Raw genomic sequence first — 21,195 nt, forward strand, 5'->3', positions numbered from 1 at the left:
AGCACACAAAAAATGCAAGTAAACAGATTTATAGGAGCAGAATGAGATCTGCTGTTGTAATCCTAGGCATAATCATGCTTGTTTCCATGTCCATATTCGTTTTTGATTAATGATGTCTAAACAGGATGATATTTGACTTCCAGGTCGAACCTTTGTCCCCCGATATAAATATAATTTTTTTGGTAGTTTTTCCTATACTTGTTTAGGGTAAAGGGCAGAGAATGACAACTTGTTACATCCTGAGACAAACTGTGATTTGTGAATATGGGCTATAGAAATACATTTTCATTGATTTAAAACTGAACAGGTGAGGTTCTGCCTGCCAAACAGTTACAGAATTCATCTTTACTGCTCAGATCATTTCTTGGTCACATGCATCTGTCCTGCCTCCAACTATCAATACTTTTGTAATCATTATTCGTATGTATGCAGAGGGACTGGTTGTTGCACTTGAGAAACAAAATGTATTACGGTGAAATTTGAACTGTTATTTTTATTTTTATTTCAATATTAACAATTACAAGATTTTGGCTTAAGCTGGCACCGTTAAAAGTCTTCATACAGTTTAAACCACACATGCAGAACATTTGTTCTTTCCATTCAATCCTTTGTCAAACAGGCTGAACATGGTTGTTATCATGGGCAGTTGGGGCAGCTGTGGCTGACAGCATAGAGCATACATCCTCCAAACAGTAGGTAAGCGGCTCAGATCCATGCCGAAGTGTCCTTGGGCAAGTGTCCTGATTCCATGAATTGCCCCACATAGATGTTAAATGCACTAATCGAAAGTCGCTTTGAATAAAAGTGTCAGCTAAATAACATGTATTGTAATGTAATATTATCACACACCTCTGCATTAAGTCCTGCAATTAACTGTGGTTTCACTTACGTGTGAATTGTGTTTCTGAGAACAACCCAAGAACAGGTTGGAGGAAGACTGGGCAACAACCACAGTCTGAAGTCCATTTTCTTCCATGTGCTGTCTTTCAAATCAAGCTGAATTAAAGAAGCAGTGAGTGCCTGGAACAACTCACAACTCCAAAACAACCTAACCAACATGACTCTAAAAATAACAAAACCTACTTTGGTCAAGACACAAAACATTAGACGTTTTCACATATTGCTGCTGTGCCACTGTTTCACACTAAAGAAAGGCCAGGTATCTGTGGGTGTGTACCTGTACAGATATCTCTGTGAGGACCATTTTGAGTGGAGACCTTAGAGCAGGGTTGTCCGAACTACAGCCAGCGGGCCAACTGCGGCCCGCCATCCATTTTAAGTGGCCCGCATCAAAGTCCACAAATATAATATATTAAAAAAAATATATATAAAAAACATAAAAGAAAACTAAAAATGTTTTTAACTAACAATTTAGTAGCACTTTATTTTGCTTTATTTTTGAAGAAATTGTACTTTCTTGATTCTTGTTGTTCTTGGTTTTTACCCTCAGGGTTGTACAAAATTATTGTACACTTATTGTAAGTCGCTTTGGATAAAAGCGTCAGCTAAATGCAATATAATGTAATAGACTATGGCCCACTGTATTGCATTTCTCAGTTTACACGCCGTCCAGGGGAAAGGATTATGCCAATGGGTGTCCTCACTAAGATAGATATACAAGGTGTGTGTTAGTGTGTGAGTGATATACTACTAAAATCAGCAGAGTGTGTGAGATCAGCCGAGTCCTTATGCTCAACTGAGCTGTGATCCGCAGCCTGTGGCAGACTGCTGGTGCGTCCGCAGATTGCAGATCCAGGCAAAACTCTTCCCACACTGCTCGCAGCTAAAGGGTTTCTCCCCGGTGTGAACCCTCTGGTGCTTTTTCAGGTTCCCTGCCTCTGAGAAGTATTTCCCGCAGGTGTCGCAGCGGAAAGGTTTTTCCCCCGTATGGACTCTCTCGTGGGCCTCCAGGTTTGACAAGCCGGAGAAGGACTTACCACAGACTTGGCAGACATAGCCTTTCCTGCGGTGCTCGCCGGAGGCAATACTGGCTGGCTGGCTTTTACTGAGGTGACCCAGGAGGCTGGCTCGTTGCTGTGCAGCAATTGCTAAATCAATGCTTGCCAACAGTGCTGGGGATCCCCTGAGAGCTAAAGCTGACTGTGAAGCCACAGTGGAGCTCATTATCCTGCAGGTTGAGGTGATACCAGAGACACTTGTTTTATCACCACTGTTACTGTTGGCGGCAGCAGCTGTGCTGGAGGTCAATGTGGTCTGTGCAGAGGGATTGTTGTGTTGCTGTTGTTTCACTGACTGTGCACTTTTAATCATGGCTGGTGTTCTGCTCCATGGATGCTGGGAAGATGGAACCTGGATCCTCTGAGGTACAGACACAGAAGTCCCTGCTGACAGAGCAGGCCACAGAAAAAACATGGATTCAGCTCACTGTCATTACTCCATCCTCCCTGAGACATTCACATCGCAACAACAAATCAGTATCTACAACATGAGCATCATGTAGCTTATTAAAGGTAATACAACTTTTACTGGCCTCTCAGCAGATTCTGCCCCGATCCTTCTATTACATGAAGTACAGTCCGGCCCAAACTTGCAATATACCGCTCATCAAGATGTATGTGTGTGCTTTGTGACGCATTATTCTTTTCCTCTGCCATGCTGAGTGAAGCATAATCTCTGTAACCATCTGTTCACAGCCCACAGACATAGCTAATGTTGCGGATCTATCAACTGAATCAATAAAAACCTCAATAAAAAGAGAAAGTTATCTTAAAAACCAGATGAATTATACATCGTTTCAAAGTTTGACTAACTTTGCAAACGTGTAACAGCCTGCCTCGAAAGGGAACAGTATGGTGTATTCTGCATGTTGTCTGTCCGTGTAACTAAAACAATGGTAATTGACATGTTAATGAATATTGAACATCTAAATCTAACTAATTACTGCAAAGCAGAAAAAAAGACTTCAGAAGCAGTGATGTCTGTTCCCACCGAACTGACTTAAGCAGAGGGAGGTTGAGACATGTGAGCTCGTCTAGCCACTGAGACATAAAAACGAAACTTTCCACTTAATAGCGAGGTGCATTTTAGTCTACAGCGCAAGCTATGCCCAACCTAAACCATACCTCAAGTGTTGATTACAAACAAAAGTATACATTTTAAACTCAAGCAGGCCACAGCATTGTCTCTGTGTGCATCCTACACACAGGTATAAACCAAGCCTTCAAACTGAACCTGTTTTTTTTATCTTGTCATTGCTATCTGTTCCAACATGCACACTTTAAGGATAGAGAGCTCCCCTTACCTTCATGTCATTATGTGATGGGACACTGCTGCATTCACATCTTCACATGCTACATTTTAAAATTTTAAAAATATTCATATATAACACATATTTATACATTCTGTTCTGTGCATCTACTGAGACCGGTTTAGTGACCTCTAACCCTGTTTGAAAAGCTTGCTTCTCAGTCTTTCCACCACAGAACCTGATAAGCCGTTTGATATTTATATCCTGGAGTATATTTTCTAAAAGATCCATCTTGGATGTAAAAATGCCCAGGGTTAGGGTGAGGGTTAGGGTTAATAACCCATAAGCCATAACAGAGAGGCACAGATACATTATCTAAAGAAAAGTTATCAGGAATGTTTCTGCTATTCTTCAGCATCCTGACTTACTATATATACATGTGTAGTTGCTGCAGTTGCCAGTGTCTGATAGGAAAGAAGAAGGCTAATTACCTTGTGACCCAGGGGGCTGGATGTGAACTGTAGAGCATCCAGCTGCAGGGGACAAACTCTGCCCACCACTAATCCTCACTGCTGGGGAGACTGATGGCTCAGCCTCTACAATAGTTACTCCCTCTATGTCGAACTCTACTGAGTCATCAATGCTGAAAGAACATGAGGGGCCACTGGGGGTGGACACAGAGTCATGATCAGGAGCCCAGCGGGTGAAGAATGTCTCGATTTCAAACAGAGAGTACTCAGAGCTTAGCGAGAGGCTGTTACTTGATCTGTGCGCTGCTGGTGGTTGTGCGTTGGGGTTAGCTGACGTCTTGGTGTCTGGTACCCGTTGATGGACTGCCACTTTACTGCTGGAATCTTCTGATATCATGGGGGTCGACTGAGGCTCTGCAGACTGGGCAGGGGAAGGGAGGAGGAGAGATGTTTATTCAGACTTACATCTCTCCAGGTTGATGGGACTCAATGAACAACAAAACACAGGTTGGAAAATATGATATGTTTCTCTTAGTTTTAGATGAGAAGATTAATATGAACTCCATAAATTTGAGTTAAGTGGAGAACTTGTAGTGTTACTACAGGCTAATGTCATGAAATAGTGAAACTACTCTGTAAATTCATGCAAGGGAGCGCAAAAGCAGGGTAGTCCATGTGAGAGAGGATCAAAAGTCAGCATTCATGTAACATTGTGCCAACAGAGCCCTTCACCTATCAGCTTAGGTCTGCAGATTTTTTAATGACCATGAATAGAGTTTGTTCAATCATTAGACAGAATGAAATGAAATCTTGGCAAACTTTTTGTACATAGAGTAATGTACTGGAATAAGTTTCCCTGCATCAATGAATTCCTTGGGTCAAGAAAAAAAATTTCATGCATTTTATGTAAGTGTCCCTTTTCTGTGCTCTAACTCCGCTGTGATAGGGGACTCCTGATAACCATGATCCCTGGGGAGGATTATGATACCTCTCTGCCAGTGTGGATCTGCCTTAACTTGTGAAATGCTGCTGATGACAGGATTGAACTGTAAAACACATTACAGCACTGGCAGTAGGTTCACACTGGGGGCTGGCACTAAACAAAATACCAATACAAATTAACTGAGATCTGATTCTATGTAATCTAACAAAAATATTGTATCACAATTTTGTAATGTATAATAAAAAGACAAATTCATGTTGATGTTTTTTTATAAAGTTTTAATTATTTACAGTACAAACTGTGGACACTGAGGAAGACTTTACAAAATCGTGACACAATAGCTGTATACATTTGTGCTACAGTAACACTTTAAAAAAAACACTCCTCCAGAAGAGTTTCTTGTAGATAAAACAAAGAGGACACAGATTTCACAGATCCTGTATTGTTATGAGCAATTGAATGCATTTCCACTGGAAGACAACCGCTTAAATAAATTATAATTAAAAGGCAGACACGATTACAAAGTTAATGATTCTCCAGACAGTTGTTCAATTATGGCCTGGAAAGTCAAAAATATCTCAATCTCAGTGGCTGGGTTTTTCTTGTTTTAGTATCTGTGTGATTGATACGTCAGCATCTTAGGTTGCAATGCAAAGATTCAGTATCAGAAACAGGCTCATATCAGAGATGGACTATCATTTCTATCTTCCCATGTTTGTTAGCATATCTGATCAAGTGCAATGAATGAGTAATCCATCCTCACACTCTGCAGCTCTCACTTTCTGTTGTTAACACAAACAGACCCAAACACTCTTATTCCCTAATTGTTTCCAAACATGTTTTGCACAGATGTTTCACATGAAGAGTACTTGTTGCACAAAGGGCATAATAATGATACTCTTCCTGGCAGGCCTTAAATGTGAATCATCTGTCCGGGAAATTCACTCACACTCACCACAACACAAACACTGACTGCAAATTAAATCGGAATTTTTTTTCAATGTTAAGATACTTTGCATGGAAGCCAAAACGTATGCACAGATTTGTCACATTTAAAGCATTGTTGCATTTTCTCAAAAAGTTTTTTTTGTACATGTGGTATCATCAGTGATGGAGAAATAATAACATCCTTCAGTTTTAGTAAAAGTACTACTACTAAACTGTTAGTTACTCAGTTACACCTTAAAGTACTTCATTGAAAATCTTCAGTAAAAGTACATCTGTATTATCAAGAAAACAAAATAAAAGCATTTAATGAGCCATGTCACTGCTATACTGTTAAATATTATATAATTAGTTTATCATCACTTATTTATGAATGTCAAAGTAGGATGTTACTGGGATGGTAATGGTTCAGCTCTTTTCAAATGTTTTGTATACAACAGCAGTTAATGACTATTTTCACTATAATTTTCTCTTCTGAATGATTATTTGATCAGAATTATTATCGTTTGCAAACATTCTTAAAATAGTGAAAAATGTCAGTATGTACTTAAAACTTACAAAATGTCAGCATTCTCAGCGAGGAATGTTTGTGTAAGTGTTTCTTTATGGGGTTAGATCAGGGTCAGTGTGTCTATTTGTAATTTAAAGGTTTTTTCAGGTTGTTTTCAGTGTTCGCATTATTATGCAATCTGCTGGATATTTTATTTATATTGACAGGAACTTAACAGCACTCAAAAAGAGTGTTTTAGAAAAGCGATTAGTTATTGTACTATGGCCTGTTTTATAAAACAGTGGACAGGATTCAGGATTCAAGTGTAAGTGTGCACAAAATATGAAAATGGCGCATGCAAAAAATAAATAATAATAAAACCGTGCACACGCACACCTGAACGCAATGTTCCCTTTATAAATCAGTCCACCTGAAAATGTTCGTACATGGATCTGCCTCATATTCTGCCCTCTACAAGCCTATTTTCAACCATAAATGGTGAATGCAAAGCACCAATATTATTAATTGTCCTGCTGACCAATGGGTTTCATGTTGAGTCATGACAGCATCATGGCATTAAGCGATGAAAAGAAGAAGCTAAACTCTCTGAAACTGAGATTGCATTGTTTGTTAGTGAGGTGGAGAGCGATTTTATGGGACAGCATTGATGTCATCAATAAAGAAAATGCACTGATACACTGCTGCTGAAAGTGGGTTTTAAGAAGAATTTTCTTATAAAAGGGTCCATATTTTACACCTTCCTGTGATTTATTTGAGGTATTGGTACCCCTAAGATGACATATCAGTGGTTTAAAGTCAAAAAATGCTATGGTGCACCAGAAAGAACAGGCTGTTTTTGCCTGCCTCTTTAATTATTTATGAGCCCCTCCTCTGATTGGCTGACTGTACTTTGAGTAGTTTGAGTACTTTGTCTTAGGTTCGGAGGCTGGACTGGTACCGGCAGCGTGGGGCTCAGAGAAGGAGAGGAGTAGCTGACGTCATCCTACCTCCAAAGTTTGAAACAAGCCGTTTCAAAGACATATTTCTTAGAATGGACTGAGTGCAAAAGTCCATGGACTAACAGTTTTCATACTCTGAGAGTCCCTACTGACCCCCTTTAAATAATTACAGTTAGTAAAAGCCCAGAAAATACAGACATTTTACTTGTATGGAGGACATGGACACTTACAGCACAGAAACAGCTGCGTATGGACACAGACCCCAAAGACATTTACCCATCTGTCCTTTGGAGAAAGTGTGGTGTGGTGATGACGCAATTCTGCTGTTGAACTAATAATTCATGCAGTGGAAATGGACATCATACTATTTATTATGTGGGCCAATGTACTACAAGTCTACAAGGCGGAGCACCCATTACTTGTTTATGTTGGCTATTGCTTGAAATATTGTATATGAAAAGCAATTTATCAAAATATTCATGTTGTTTGAAAGTGTATCCTTTAAGAAGGTTCATTTCCTGTGAATATTTTGGCTCCAGCGAGCTACATGTGGTCTTGTTATAATTATGATTATATCATCAATAAAATACATTAGTATTTATGAATTCTTAGTTCTAGATGTCAGATGATGCTGACTGCAGGTCTATGTCTTTGGCTGGTGTCTTTTTTGGTGCTTTTTTAGGTTGCTGGGGTCAGAGAACCTCTCAGGGCAGAGAGGGCACTGGTATGGTCTCTCCCCTGTGTGGATATTCCTGTGGATCTTCAGGTTCCAGAACTGAGAGAATTTTTTGCCACAGATTGTGCAGCCATATGGCCTCTCTCCAGTGTGAGTCCTCAGGTGAGAGTGTAAGTTTGCCTGTGAGCTGAAACCTTTCCCACAAAACCTACATATGCATCCCCTCTTCCTGGGGATTTTCTGATGCATATTAGTGCTGCAGTAACTGCCCTGACCTTTACTTGGACCTGGGTCTGGGCAGGGTTGGGACACCTGAATAGACATCTGCGCCCCCTGTGTGTGATCTAGAGCCTGAATAGGGCTAGATTCGTCTGACAGATCTATAACAGGAGCCTGCGGCTCAAAAGAGGCATGGAGGCTTCTGGAGCTTTCAACAGCCAATAAAATTCCTGATGAATTCTCAACAGCCAACACAGAGCTTCCAGCCTCTGCGCTAATGAGTTTGCCTTGCAGGTATGGCAAGGGGGAGCAGTGTGAGGATGGCCCTGGGAGGCTGTTGTCATAAAAATATCTACTCCCCCCATTCGTCCACAGTGAAGAACTGCCATAGCTGACCTCTGAGAAGCCCTCCTCAGACTCCTGCAGGCCTAAAAGCTGATTGGTGGAGGCTTGCGTGGTGTCATCAAATGGCAGCCCTCCTCTGTAGTCATCTGTGCTCGACTCCACCAACCCTGGATAAACAAATTGACTTTCTTTGTCACACTCAATCAATCAACTACACAAGATTAAATGTAGCTTCTTCAGGCTTCTCAAATGATCGGCTGTACTATGTGGCTTATTTTCCATGCCGCTACAGTGTGTGCTAATCAATGGCTGACCAATAAAAACTGATGGTGACTTGATGTTGTTTTTAATCTGCTGCCATGACATGAGAAGGGGCATTTACATTTGATTATGATAAATGATGAACATGTTTTGTTCAAATAGATTTTTCAATGATTGATCTCCTTTGCCAACGCATAGGAAGTGTGCATTTTGTTTTGAAATAGATAAACTTACAAGTGGACATAGTAGTCAAAAGAGGATTTGGCCGGGCGCACATATTTCATGTATTAAGATCCAATAGGATGATGTCAGTTGAATTTCACAATGCATGAGTCCACTCACCCTCCTGTATGCTGAGGTCTGTTCGGTTATGAGATTCCGACAGTGGCTCCACTTCCTCTACCTTCACCAGCACCACATCTGGCTCATCATCCTTCTGCACATGACAAAGAGAGAACATGTAATGTTAAAAACCACAAAACACACAACATGACTGCACATGACACACATTGTCCATGAGACTAAACGCCTGAGTGGCAGATGCAACTATAGTCAAAATGTGACGAAGATTATCAAGAGATAAACTATATACTAAACTATATTAAGACCTCTGTTTGAGTGGATATCAATTATTACTAGTGTATAGGACTATGGTACTGCAGAGGGGTCGTGAAATGTTTGGTTGATTAGAAAATTTGTTATAAATTTTGATTTATTTTCTAACCAATTTTTTTCCCACAAATTTAAATGTCTTTAAATACACATTAACATGCATCCAACATATTGAGAGGCTGATTTGACCCTCTGCCTGACAACCTCCATCTGTCCAAGGTTAGATAAGTTGTTTGAAACCCATCAGCGTCCGACATTTCACTAATGTATGTGTGCCATCCACAAATAGATTGAGGATTCACTGTCTCTTCTACATGTATGTTTAAAATAAAAACATGAATATATGAACCCGTGATAATTTGAATAGCTTAGTATTGAATGGACAATAACAGGGTAGCTATGTTTATATATGGCACTAGAGCAAGTTTAATATAAAACACAATTTTATACTATATATATATATATATATATATATAGTAGGGGGTCCCTGCTCCATCTCTCCACCAGTTTGGGGGTTCGTGGCCTGAAAAACGTTGAAGACCCCTGCAGTAGAGAAATGCAAAAGCACTGACTAAGGTAATTCATTAACTAAACTAGAATAACCGCACTGCGGTTGTATGCCTCCACCAGCCAGTGCAGTGTCTGTGTACATATTTCTACAATTTCCCCCCCAGATTCATTTATGGTCACTGTGAAATTTGACCTTCGACCAATAAAACATAATCCCTTTATATTTGAGTTGAAGTGACAAAAAAATCAAAAGTTCTCAGGCAGTCTTTAGATATCACATTTAAGAGGCCAAAAAAATTATTTTACAGGCCGATGTGACTTTGACCTTTGCCACCAAAATCCTAGTCAGTGAGTCTAAGTAAATTATGGAAGATGTAGCGATAGGCCGTTTTGACTTTCACGCGAGTCCAAATGAACACTATCAAAGCTCAAGTGAATCTACAACCCTTGAGTCCAAGTTAATGTTTGTACCTGGTCTTGCTTACAGATGGACAACTAAAAATCCTAATGAAATTTACAAAATGTGCATACGAGACGCAAAAATCAAGGCAACCCCATTCGGTTTTGCATGTGCTGACCACAGACAGCTGCTCTCTCTTTATCCTTCCTGACTGATTCTTCTCTAGTTTTGTGTTCTGCTAGTGTCCTTGTCACTATTAGTAGCATGAGGCGTTATCTGCAGCCCAATCAGGTTGCACAGGTTGTCCTGCTCCTCCAGGAAGGCATATCCATACCTTCCGTTGAAAGAAGGCTTGCGGTCTCTCCCAGCATAGTCTCAGGAGCATGGAGGAGTTACCAGAAGACCAGAAGTTACAGCTGGACACGGCCTTAGAAGGCCATCAACCCAGCAGCAGGACGATATCTGCTCCTTTGTTCAAGGAGCACTGCCAGAGCCCTACAAAATGACCTCCAGCAGGCTACAGATGTCCATGTTTCTGACCAAACTGTCAGAAACAGACTCCATGAGGGTGGCATGAGGGCCCGACGGCCTCTAGTGGGACCTGTGCTCACAGCCAAGCACCGTCCAGCTTGATGGCATTTGCCACAGAATACCAGAATTGGAAGGCCCACCATTGGCACCACGTTCTCGTCACAGATGAGAGCCGGTTCACACTGAGCATGCGACAGGCGTGAAAGAGTCTGGAGAAGCTGTGGTGAACGTCATGCTTACGTTAACATCATCATGCGGCCTGAGTGTGTAGGCAGTTCCTTGATGGAGAAGGCATTGATGCCATTGTCCTCTCGTTGCCATCATCTAAATTAATTGAGCGCCTATGGGAAATTATGTATCAGTGCATCCGACGCCACCAGGCACCATCACAGACTGTTCAGGAGCTCACTGATGCCCTGATCAAGGTCTGGGAGGATATCCTACTAGACACCATCCTCCAACTCATCAGGAGCATGCCCGGACATTGTCGAGTGTGCATACAGTTGCAATCAGAAATATTCAACCCCCCAAAGATTTTAAGGATTTATCAATTAAAGTAGACAGAATCTTATTCTTTGATCAAGATTCTGCTTCGGATGCCTTCTTTATGAGTTGAGTGATAAAGAAAATCAACACGGAAAATGCATGATGTAGTATTTGTGTGTAGCAGTATATTTTGTTAAGATAGCCATGTCACAATTATTCAACCCCTATATAATATTGTTGTTTTTAAAGCTGTCTGACCGTTTTTTCTGTTCTAAAGTTGAGTTGAAACATTATTAAGCCTTTGGGAACTCTATACTGATCCTTCATTTGCTTCAGCTGTGATGCATATAAACCCCACCCATGAAGGTATTCAAGGTGAGTTGCAATCATGGGAAAGACAAAGGAGCTTACACAAAAGCTGAGAGAGGAGATTATTTCATCACACCTGAAAGGCCTTGGGTAGAAGAAGAATTCCCCCAAAAATTATATTCCAAGAGACACAATTGGGAACATTATAAGGAAGTTTACAACTGATGGAGCAGCTTCAAACATGCCTGGCCATGGAAGAAAGCCCAGCATTTCATCAAGGACCCTCAGCAACTTAGTCAGATAAATCCCTGTGTGACTGCAGGACACCTACAGGATGACCTGATGAAGGCTGGTACAAGTGCTGCAGTGGCAACTATAAGACGTGCACTGAATAATAAAGACCTTCATGGCCGGCTCCAAGACACACTCAGCTCTTGACCACAAGCAACATCAAAAGTCGACTAGAATATGCCAGGAGGAATTTGGAAAAGCCTACAGAGTTTTTGGTGACAGTTCTATGGACTGATGAAACCAAACTGGAACTGTTTGGACGTATGGACCAGCGGTATGTCTGGCGTGTGAAAGGACAGGCTTATGACCAGAAGAATACCATCCCCATAGTCCAGCATGGAGGTTGGTCAAAGATGATGTTGGGCTGTTTTTCTGCGGCAGGAACTAGCAATCTTTATTGTGTACATGGCATCATGGATTCACAGAAATACCAGGCCATTTTAAAGAGGAATGTGATTCCTTCTGTTGACAAATTGAGCCTTGGTGATCATTGGACTTTCCAGCAAGACAATGATCCAAAGCAAAATCTCCAAGTCCACCAAAGCTTGGTTGAGAAAAAGATCCTGGAACGTCCTGGAGTTGCATTCACAGTCACCAGATTCAAATTTGATTGAAAATCTTTGGTGGGATTTAAAGAAGGCAGTTGCAGCATGGAAGCCATCAAACATCACTGATCTAGAGGCTTTTGCACTTGAAAAATGGGCAAAGATTCCAATCGAGAGGTGTAAGAAGCTTGTCCGCACTTACCGAAATTTTTTTCCAGAAGTTATAAAAGCTAGAGGATGCGCCACAAAGTACTGAAGCTGGGAGGTTGAATAATACTGCACATGCACATGTGTTGAAAGAGTTACATTTTTCATTTGAACTTAAAAGTTAAGTCAACTTCTGTTGTCAAAATAACTAAAATACGCATCAATAAATATCTTTTGTTGTTTGATGAGGTTTTTTTGTCATTTGTCATTATCTGTCATCCACATCACTATAATGTCTATTGAGGTGAGGGGGTTGAATATTTCTGATTGCAACTGTACAGGCACATGGGGGCCATGCACAGTACTGAGTAATATTGAGTTGCTTTGATTGAAATCACCTAAGTTGGATCACCCTGTGATTTTTTTTCGGTGTTCAGTATGATTTTTGTAATTCTCAATGGGTAATGAATTTGGTTTCCACTGATTGTTTAATCATTTTTTTCTAAACAAATTATAGAATGTACATCGTGCGCACAAAATCTTGGACTTTTATTCAATGTGTTTAAATGTGTACCTCATACATCAAATCAAGCAAATACAAAGTAAACTTCAAGTGCATTACAGGACCTAATCACTTGATTAGTGTTGGTTTTTATTGTTAAAACTTAAAGTGAGTGTAGACCGGGGGGGGGGGGGGGGGGGGGGGGGAGTAGGGAGGGAAGACACTCCAACAATCAAGACTCCAGCAGGCAAAAGGTGGCCAGAGACACATAATGAACGTAGCATAAACTTGTAATTTAACATTTGTCACTCCAATGGCGAACCGACTAAATCACAATGCATTTTAGAATTGATAAATTCCCCACCTTTAACTGCTCATTTGTTGTGTTCAATAAACTGAACGTTCATGGCAAATATTATGGTTTACCAAACAAGGACCGTTTTCCAAAGCAGAGAGAATTAAGACAATTTTATTACCATTCTCATTCTATGAACATCATCATATCATCTATGTGTGGTAAAACAATATATTTCCTGCGGTCAAAATATCAATGTACAGATCCAAGCTAACTGTCTCCTGCTATATGTGAACCATTTCTAATAATCTACCTTCCAGTGGGAGCCTATTTGCTGAGAGCCACAGATACAGTGAGGAAATCAGAAAGTGCTGCGAGACAGACAATCTCTGTTTTGGTTGTGATCCAGTACAAGTACAGTATAAACTCCAGCAGAGAAGATCCTCATGGCTCCGGCTGTGTACCACCAAAGCATTTATATAGTAAAAGGTGAAGGAAACAAGAAAGTATATGCCCATCTACACAAGTAAAAATATATAATGTGAAACTTTTAGCAATCTGTTTTAAAACTGGTGCTTATATTCAATCTGTTGAGCAGAACTTTTTTCTGTCTTAGAGGATAGTTCAGATTCGTTACTGGGTCTCTTCCTCAGTACAAATTTCAGGATGGCTCTTTTGCTGGTGTGTTTTTAAGTTTCTAATCCAGGCAAATCCTCTGCCACACATCCTACAGCTGTACGGTTTCTCCCCAGTGTGGACTCGCTGATGTTTCCTCAGGTTTCCAGCCTCGGAGAACATCTTCCCACATGTTGAGCAACTGAAAGGCTTCTCGCCTGTGTGGATACGCTGGTGGATCTCTACCTTCTTTGGCCGGTTAAAAGCTTTGCCACAGTAACTGCAAACGAACAGTCTTTCCTTGGTGCTAGTCCGATGATGTACTGAGCTGCTATCGCTGAAGGGTAGGGACATCAGGAAACCAGTGCCGTAACGAGCACCGCCATCCACCCTTGACGAAGTCGATGGGAAGTCAGCTGCCGCCATCGAGTATGAACAAGACAGCCTTTGTCCTTCCACCCCAACCCCTGAGGTCTCATCGGAAAACTCCTGAACCAAAGGGTTTTCACTTTTAATGTCACACAACAGGTCAAACTGTGAGTCCCTGCTGTCATCGATATACTGCTGTGGGTTTATGGTTTCTTGCAGGGAGTCTTTATCCTCAACAGAATTACTGAGTTCACAGTTAAGAAGAGGAGAGGAGTCACTGACCTCCACTCCTCTGCTGTTGTTGCAGTTTTTGCCTGTAGGCCTGGTCCTGCTGATTTGGATCTGGGTATCCTGCTCTTCAAGCCTCAGTCTCTCTCCAGAAACTCCACGATGGACACATTTCAGCACTCCTTCAATGAGACAACATGGAGCAAAGGATAGAGATAAAAGACTTATACACTGTCTCTTGATGGTCTCATTTTAGTCGGTAGAACCACTATAAGATTAACTGAATTGACAAATAACTAAAAATCTATCTACGATCTGATTTTACAGAGCGATTTTTCAAACTCGGCGTATACATGAAAAAGTGACAAAACTAAACTAAGGCATACAGTATACATTAAATGGCACAAATGAATGAGACAATATTTTGATTAAAAGAATAAACATTTATAAATATACTATGGTCGACAGGCATTCATAACATGGCACATCAATAAGAGCTTTTGTAGGGTGTAGCATCCAGCTAGTGCAAACATTGCTTTCCCTTTGGTAGTGCAAATTTTAACAAAACGTTTGGTTGGCAACTATTTGACCATAAATCAACAAACAATTTCACATTTAAACAGGTTTATAAAACAATATTCTATGGAGGACCATACATGACTTAAGTATAAATAAATAAATAAATAAATGTTTAAATAAATACAGAAAGAGATAAAAAAAGGAAATAAATTAATTAATAAAGATAAATACATTAATAACAGAAACGTCTAAATAAATGTCTTAAATATATTGTATTATATATATTATATTGTTTCCTCCTCCTCTCTGCTGTCTCATTGTGCTCAGTACAACACCAGACGTGACACTAATAGTCAGGACTAGGGATGGGATTAATTAATCGACGATCGATTAATTGATCATTAAGAATTTCGTCGAGGAATTTATTTTTTCATCGAGAAATTCACTAATTACACATTTGACCACGGGGCCAAAAAATGCCACAGGCCTACTCAGTTACCTGCGACTGGCTGCGAGTTAACGTGTATATCCATTTCCAAAGTAAACATTAAGAGGTCATAGTGAAGTGTAGAGTGGGACCATTTTGAGTTAAAAAATGACTTGGTTCACTGCCAATACTGCGAAGCTATCCCCGAGACTGGGGGAGACGAGGAGCCTGCATTGTCTGACAAGGACGAGGGGAGCGCAAACACCGGAGCCGCAGCCAGGCTAGCCAAGTTAGCACGGAGCTACCTGTGTATCACGGGGATGTCAGTCCCCTCGGAGCGAGTTTTTTTCCGATGGCTGGAATGACGGTCACCAGGCTGCGTTCGCGTCTGACCTCAGGGAATGTAAACATGCTCATCTTTCTCACCCAAAATCCGTAGGCTGGTGCTGAGGTTGAATGTGAGTTACTGGTTATTTTTATGAAGGTTTCTCGACTCTCTGCCTTGTTTGATAGTTTTGAGTTACATTTGGCAAAACTTGTCAGACCTAACTATTATACATTTGTGGTTAAGTTGTTGTTTAACATGATTTTTTTTATATTATTATTATTGTTATATTATTTAGGAGGAAAAAAAATGAGGGTCAGTTGTGTTTTTTAGTACTGGCTTCTAGCTGTCGGCTCCGCTGCTTAAGATTACGGCAGCGCATATTTTGTTCATCTTGTAATAAAGATCTCAATGAGGAAAAACGCTTTATTTTTTCACTTCATTTTAATATAGCCTATAAATAGTTAATAGTAAATTAATCGAAAATTCGTCATTAATTCTCCCGACGATCGATGAAGACTATTTAATCGAACGCCCATCCCTAGTCAGGACTACTGACACCTAAATCATCCCAATAAAAAATAACCTTAACTAACCCTCTGAACTTGAACTAGTTCATTTAAGTGTGAACTGGCTCAACGCCGCAAACAGCTAATGGACACCAGTCAGCATTGAGAGGCAGAAATAGTAGGGCTGGATCATTACACTCCTGTGACCAATCCTGCATGAGACTGTGGTTAGGCACCGCCTTTCTCATTAGCATAAGGACACTGAAATCGAAAAATAAATCAGGGAATAAATAAATAAATGTGCAAATATATTTAAGACATTTATTTAGACATTTCTGTTATTAACGTATTCATTTATTTATTTCTGTATTAATTCATTTATTTTCTTTTTTATTTATGTATTTATTTATACATTTATACTTAAGTAATTTATGGTCCTCCATAACATTTGCATAACGTGAATAACTAACTGAGTTAGTATGAGAGCATATGCCTGCTTATATTTTGAGCGTATTTCTTTAAAAGAATATGAATTATTCAAAACTCAGCATAAATGAACGAAATGAAAATATGAATATAACACATTTCCATGACTTTGGGCATTTTTTTTTTCATGACTTTTCCATGTTTTCCATGACTGTAGGTACCCTGTAAATATAAGAGACCATGTAAATACCCATTGAGGTGCAGCATGTTAAAAGTTAACTGATTCTAAACTGCACCGTTATTCTATTGTAAGATTATCCTTATTAATTACAGCTATGAAAAAAATTAAGAGACCACTCCCACAAATGTTTCATATATCAGCATCTCTACGTGTATGGGGCAGCTATTTAATTTCAGTGCCTGTTGAATTCCAATACAGGCAGACTTGATTCTACTGAATGAGGTACTGATTAGGTGATCTGCTGAACCAAATCTTATTCAATGAAGAAAAGTATAAAAAAAACAGTGCTGCGGTCATCACCATCCCCTTGCAATAAGACCAGCTGGATGACAGAAACAGTGCTAGTGGTACCGAAAAAGTAATTGGAAGAAAAAAGTGACCATTGACCTGCAAAACGTTTTGAGTGAGGAAAAGAGGGGTTCAATTCTGGTTTTACTGGCAGAGGGTTACAGTGAGCGTCAGGTTGCTTCCATCCTTAAAATTTCAAAAACAGCGGTTCATAAGATCAAGCTCAAGCAGCAGACATTAGGGACAACAAAGCTACAGACCGGCAGAGGACGAAAAACGATTCTCCACTCACCAGGATGACCGCCAACTCATTCTAACGTCACTCAACAACCGTAGGCTTTACGACGAGGACAGGTAGAAACAGGCTCCTAGGTGCAGGGCTAAAGTCGTGCAATGCTAGAAAAAAGCCCTTCATCAACGAGAAGCAAAGAAGAGCCAGGCTGATGTCTGCAAATGACCATAAGGATTGGACCATAGAGGACTGGAGTGAGGTCATCTTCTCTAATGAGTCAAATTTTCAGCTTTGCCCAACAATAGGCTGTCAAATGTTTAGATGGAGACCTGTAGAGGCTTACAAGCCACAGTGTCTCGCACCTATTGTGAAATTTGGTGGAGGATCGGTGATGATCTGAGGGTGCTTCAGCAAGGCTGGAATTGGGCAGATTTGTCTTTGTGAAGGATGCATGAGTCAAGCCAAGTACAAAGTTGCCCTGGAAGACAACTTGCTTCCTTCTGCTCTGACAGTGTTCCCCAACTCTTGAGGAGTGGATTTTCCAGCAGGACAATGCTCCATGCCACACAGCCAGGTCAGTTAAGGTGTGGATGGATGAAGGACCACCAGAACAGAACCCTGTCATGGCCAGCCCAATCTCCAGAACTCACTCCCAATGAAAACCTCTGGAATGCGATCAAGAGGGAGATGGATGCTCAGAAGCCATCAAACAAAGCCGAGAAGCTTGAATTTTCTGAGCCAGGAGTGGCATAGTCACCCAAAAGAAATGTGAAAGACTGGTGGAGACCATGCCATGACACATGAAATCTGTGATTGTAAATCAAGGTTATTCCACCAAATATTGATTTTTGAACACTTCCTAAGTTAAAATATTAGTATTGTGTTGTTTACAAATTTACTTGTTTTCTTTGCATTATTTGAGATGTGAAGACACTTTAATTTTTGTTATTATCTAACCCTAACCCTAACCCTATGAAATGTAGTCAGTAGTATATGATAAAACTAAAATACATTTTACTCAAACACATACCAAAAAAATGAAAAACCAGAGAAACTGATCATTTTTGTGGTCTCGTAACTTTTTCAGAGCTGTATATGTATTTCAATTTCTTCTAAATAATTTACTTGTCCACATTGTACGCAGAGAGGGTTGACCCTGCTGACACCAACAATGTCTCCGCTGTGGAGAACACTCATGAAGTTGATTCAAAATTCTGTCTGACAGGCTTGGATTGGGCCTCTTCTCGGCCCGGGTTAAAGTATGAAAGTTAAGTCTGTTGTCATGATGAAACTCTCCTGGTTTCCCCTATTCCCTTTTTCTCTGGCTAATTCTCAACACACATTTCATTCTTCCTGGAGATATAAGAGCCTCCTCAAACAAAAATAGGGGTGTGCGATATTAGGAAAGCTTGAGATGGATAACGTTGTTTAATATCGCAATGTGGATATGTCTTGTGAATAATAAACAAAAACAGTCCCTGGCTATGGACGCAGAGATCACAGGCAGGAGAAGGCGCACAGATAATCAGCACCACCGAGGAGGAGGCAAAGCGTGATTTGACCGAACCATTTCCCCTGAATCCCTTTTTGTAGCTAGGATAAAAAGCTATCCGGGTTAGCTCTCCAACTGTGATATATTTTAGTTAATTGACAGAATACACAGGACCAAAACTCTGTTTTTCAAAAATTCTGAAAAAGCAAACACTCCATCGGTATTCTGTCTGTACTCACCATCATCTCCTATAAGTGGCACGTCCACCGTTTCTTCATTGCAAGACATGTTTGCTTCCACCTTCTCTTCCTTTACCAGCATTGCATCTGGCTCCACCAGTTCCAAATCTGGAGACTGCACAACAGAGGACGTTTACCAGTCTGTCAACAAGAGCACGTCAGAATAGCTTCCCAGTACAATCACGCGGTGTGCTTACCATACTTTGGATGTTGCCAGAATGGTTTGCTTGGCTAACTGTGTTGCGTGTAGCAGTTCTGTCAGACCACAGAGTGATATCCATCTGCCGCTCAAACACTCCACCTAACCAAAAACCAGACAAATGTGTATTTAGATATAATGACAGTGGAAATTGTCAGTGACATGACAGTGGAAGCATAAAACCCTGCATAGTGAATTGAAAGCGGTCTCCCCTTTAAAAAAAAAAAACAATCTCTCTCTCAGCTCTGACATTTAAGGCAATACAGTGTCATCTTGAAACACACTGTGGTAACAACGCACTGTGCTCAAAATGGTCACACACCATCTGTAAACGTAAACATCTTCAGTGTTTGCTTTTTTTTTAACTCTTCAACCACTAAACGTTACTTGTTCTATTTTGTGACACATGACACACGGAGCTTCTCTTTCCAGCTTCTCCTTCCTCTTCTCCATCCCTATCCCCCTTCCCCGGAATCCCTTTGCTTTATAACCCGCAGATCCAGGGCCTCTGTGGCCGCACCATGGATTACGGTTTGTGGATCGTGCACAGGGGGTCGCGGTGTTGGATCCAGTGTGGCAGATTCTGAGTCATGTGGGCTGATCGTGGTGCTGGTGGCGGACCCTGTGTCGCGTTGGCATTGGGCACGGGCGGTGGACCAGGACCGCGGTGGTGGCTTGTGATGGGTCCTCCTGGTGGGCGGCGGTGGACGGTGACTGAGGACTGGAGTGGCGTCTGGTCTGGATGGTGGATCGTGGTCTAGATGGTTGCTGAGCATGGACTGTGCTTCATCAATGCTGCTAGAGACTTTGATTATTGATGATGTTGTCCTGCACGTGGCATCTATTGCACTTCTGTCCGTCCTGGGAGAGGGATCCCTCACATGTGGCTCTCTCTGAGGTTTCTACATATTTTTACCCTGTTAAAAGGGTTTTTTGTAGTTTGTCCTTACTCTTGCTGAGGGTTAAGGACAGAGGATGTCACACCCTGTTAAAGCCCTATGAGATGAATTGTAATTTGTGAATATGGGCTATACAAATAAAATTTGATTAATTGATAAACAAACACAGGGGCAAAGACATATGGGCGCACCAGCTGAAAGTGTGTTTGATTCGAAAAACAGCTACAGATTTTGACATTGCTGTACTTAAGACAATTTATGCTGTGGTCTGGTGCTATACAATTAAAACTGAATGAATCGAATAGAACATTTTCACGGCAGCCATTTTGACATAAACCAGTGGTTTAATACAAGCCTACCCCACTAAATAGAGCAGTGCTTTAATTAATGCGATAAGTAACACTTGTGTTGGCCTAATATTTCATATCAAAATGACTGCCGCAAAAATGGTGTATTGAACAGACTCTCTTATCTCACCGGTGGACGGTGAGGACTCCCGGCGCCTGTCGCCGCAGTTTATCTGCACCCTCGGTCGGGTACTGTTCGTGGAGCTCTCTCGGAGCCTCCGCTCGGCGTTCCCTCTCGCCATCTTCAGTTCAAGTAGGTGCAGTTTCCTCTTCAGGGATTTGTTCTCTCTATGACATTGGGACATCTGCAAACTAACCACGGCATAATCATCGTCAACCAGCTTACAGATCTCCGCCACGGCAGCGTTAGCCAGGACTTCCATGATGGAGGCCAGCTGGGTCTGGAAGGCAAGACGGTTGGACATTGTTCCCGCGGTCAGTAGCTCGCTGGCTGCTCAGTCGGTGAAATACAGTTCAACTCCTCTGGTGGGGATAGGAAATGTTGTACGTGGTTAAACCATAACAGCAGTGGTGGAAAACTATCGCGGTAAATGTTTACAGGGCGATTGCTACGCTGTAATGGCCTCTCCTCTGCCGATAAGCTCCGCCCCAAAACATATGGCGTCATATCCGGTTAAATAGTGCCGGAGAAGGATTTATTTCCAGCTTCTTTCATTCATTGTTTTTACAGTAAAA

General features: G+C 41.0%; 1 protein-coding gene across 2 annotated transcripts; it reads right to left on the minus strand.

Moving 5' to 3' along the window:
* Nucleotides 1-186: 186 nt before the first annotated feature.
* si:ch211-89o9.6 (early growth response protein 1) lies at nucleotides 187-21,195 on the minus strand. Of its 2 annotated transcripts, none has more exons than XM_062387220.1 (8): nucleotides 20,630-21,195; nucleotides 19,252-19,355; nucleotides 19,055-19,169; nucleotides 14,411-14,538; nucleotides 8,859-8,952; nucleotides 8,307-8,422; nucleotides 3,700-4,099; nucleotides 187-2,342 (listed from the first exon to the last, which is right to left on the minus strand). In XM_062387220.1, exons 1-8 carry the CDS (start codon nucleotides 20,922-20,924, stop codon nucleotides 1,693-1,695), a joined length of 1,902 nt encoding a protein of 633 aa, XP_062243204.1. In that variant the 5' UTR covers nucleotides 20,925-21,195; the 3' UTR covers nucleotides 187-1,692. The 2 variants fall into 2 exon arrangements, with proteins under 2 accessions (XP_062243204.1, XP_062243203.1); XM_062387219.1 differs by having other exon boundaries at nucleotides 187-2,345; nucleotides 20,630-21,194.

Source organism: Platichthys flesus, chromosome 5, assembly GCF_949316205.1.
Source record: "Platichthys flesus chromosome 5, fPlaFle2.1, whole genome shotgun sequence".
Lineage (NCBI taxonomy): Eukaryota > Metazoa > Chordata > Actinopteri > Pleuronectiformes > Pleuronectidae > Platichthys > Platichthys flesus.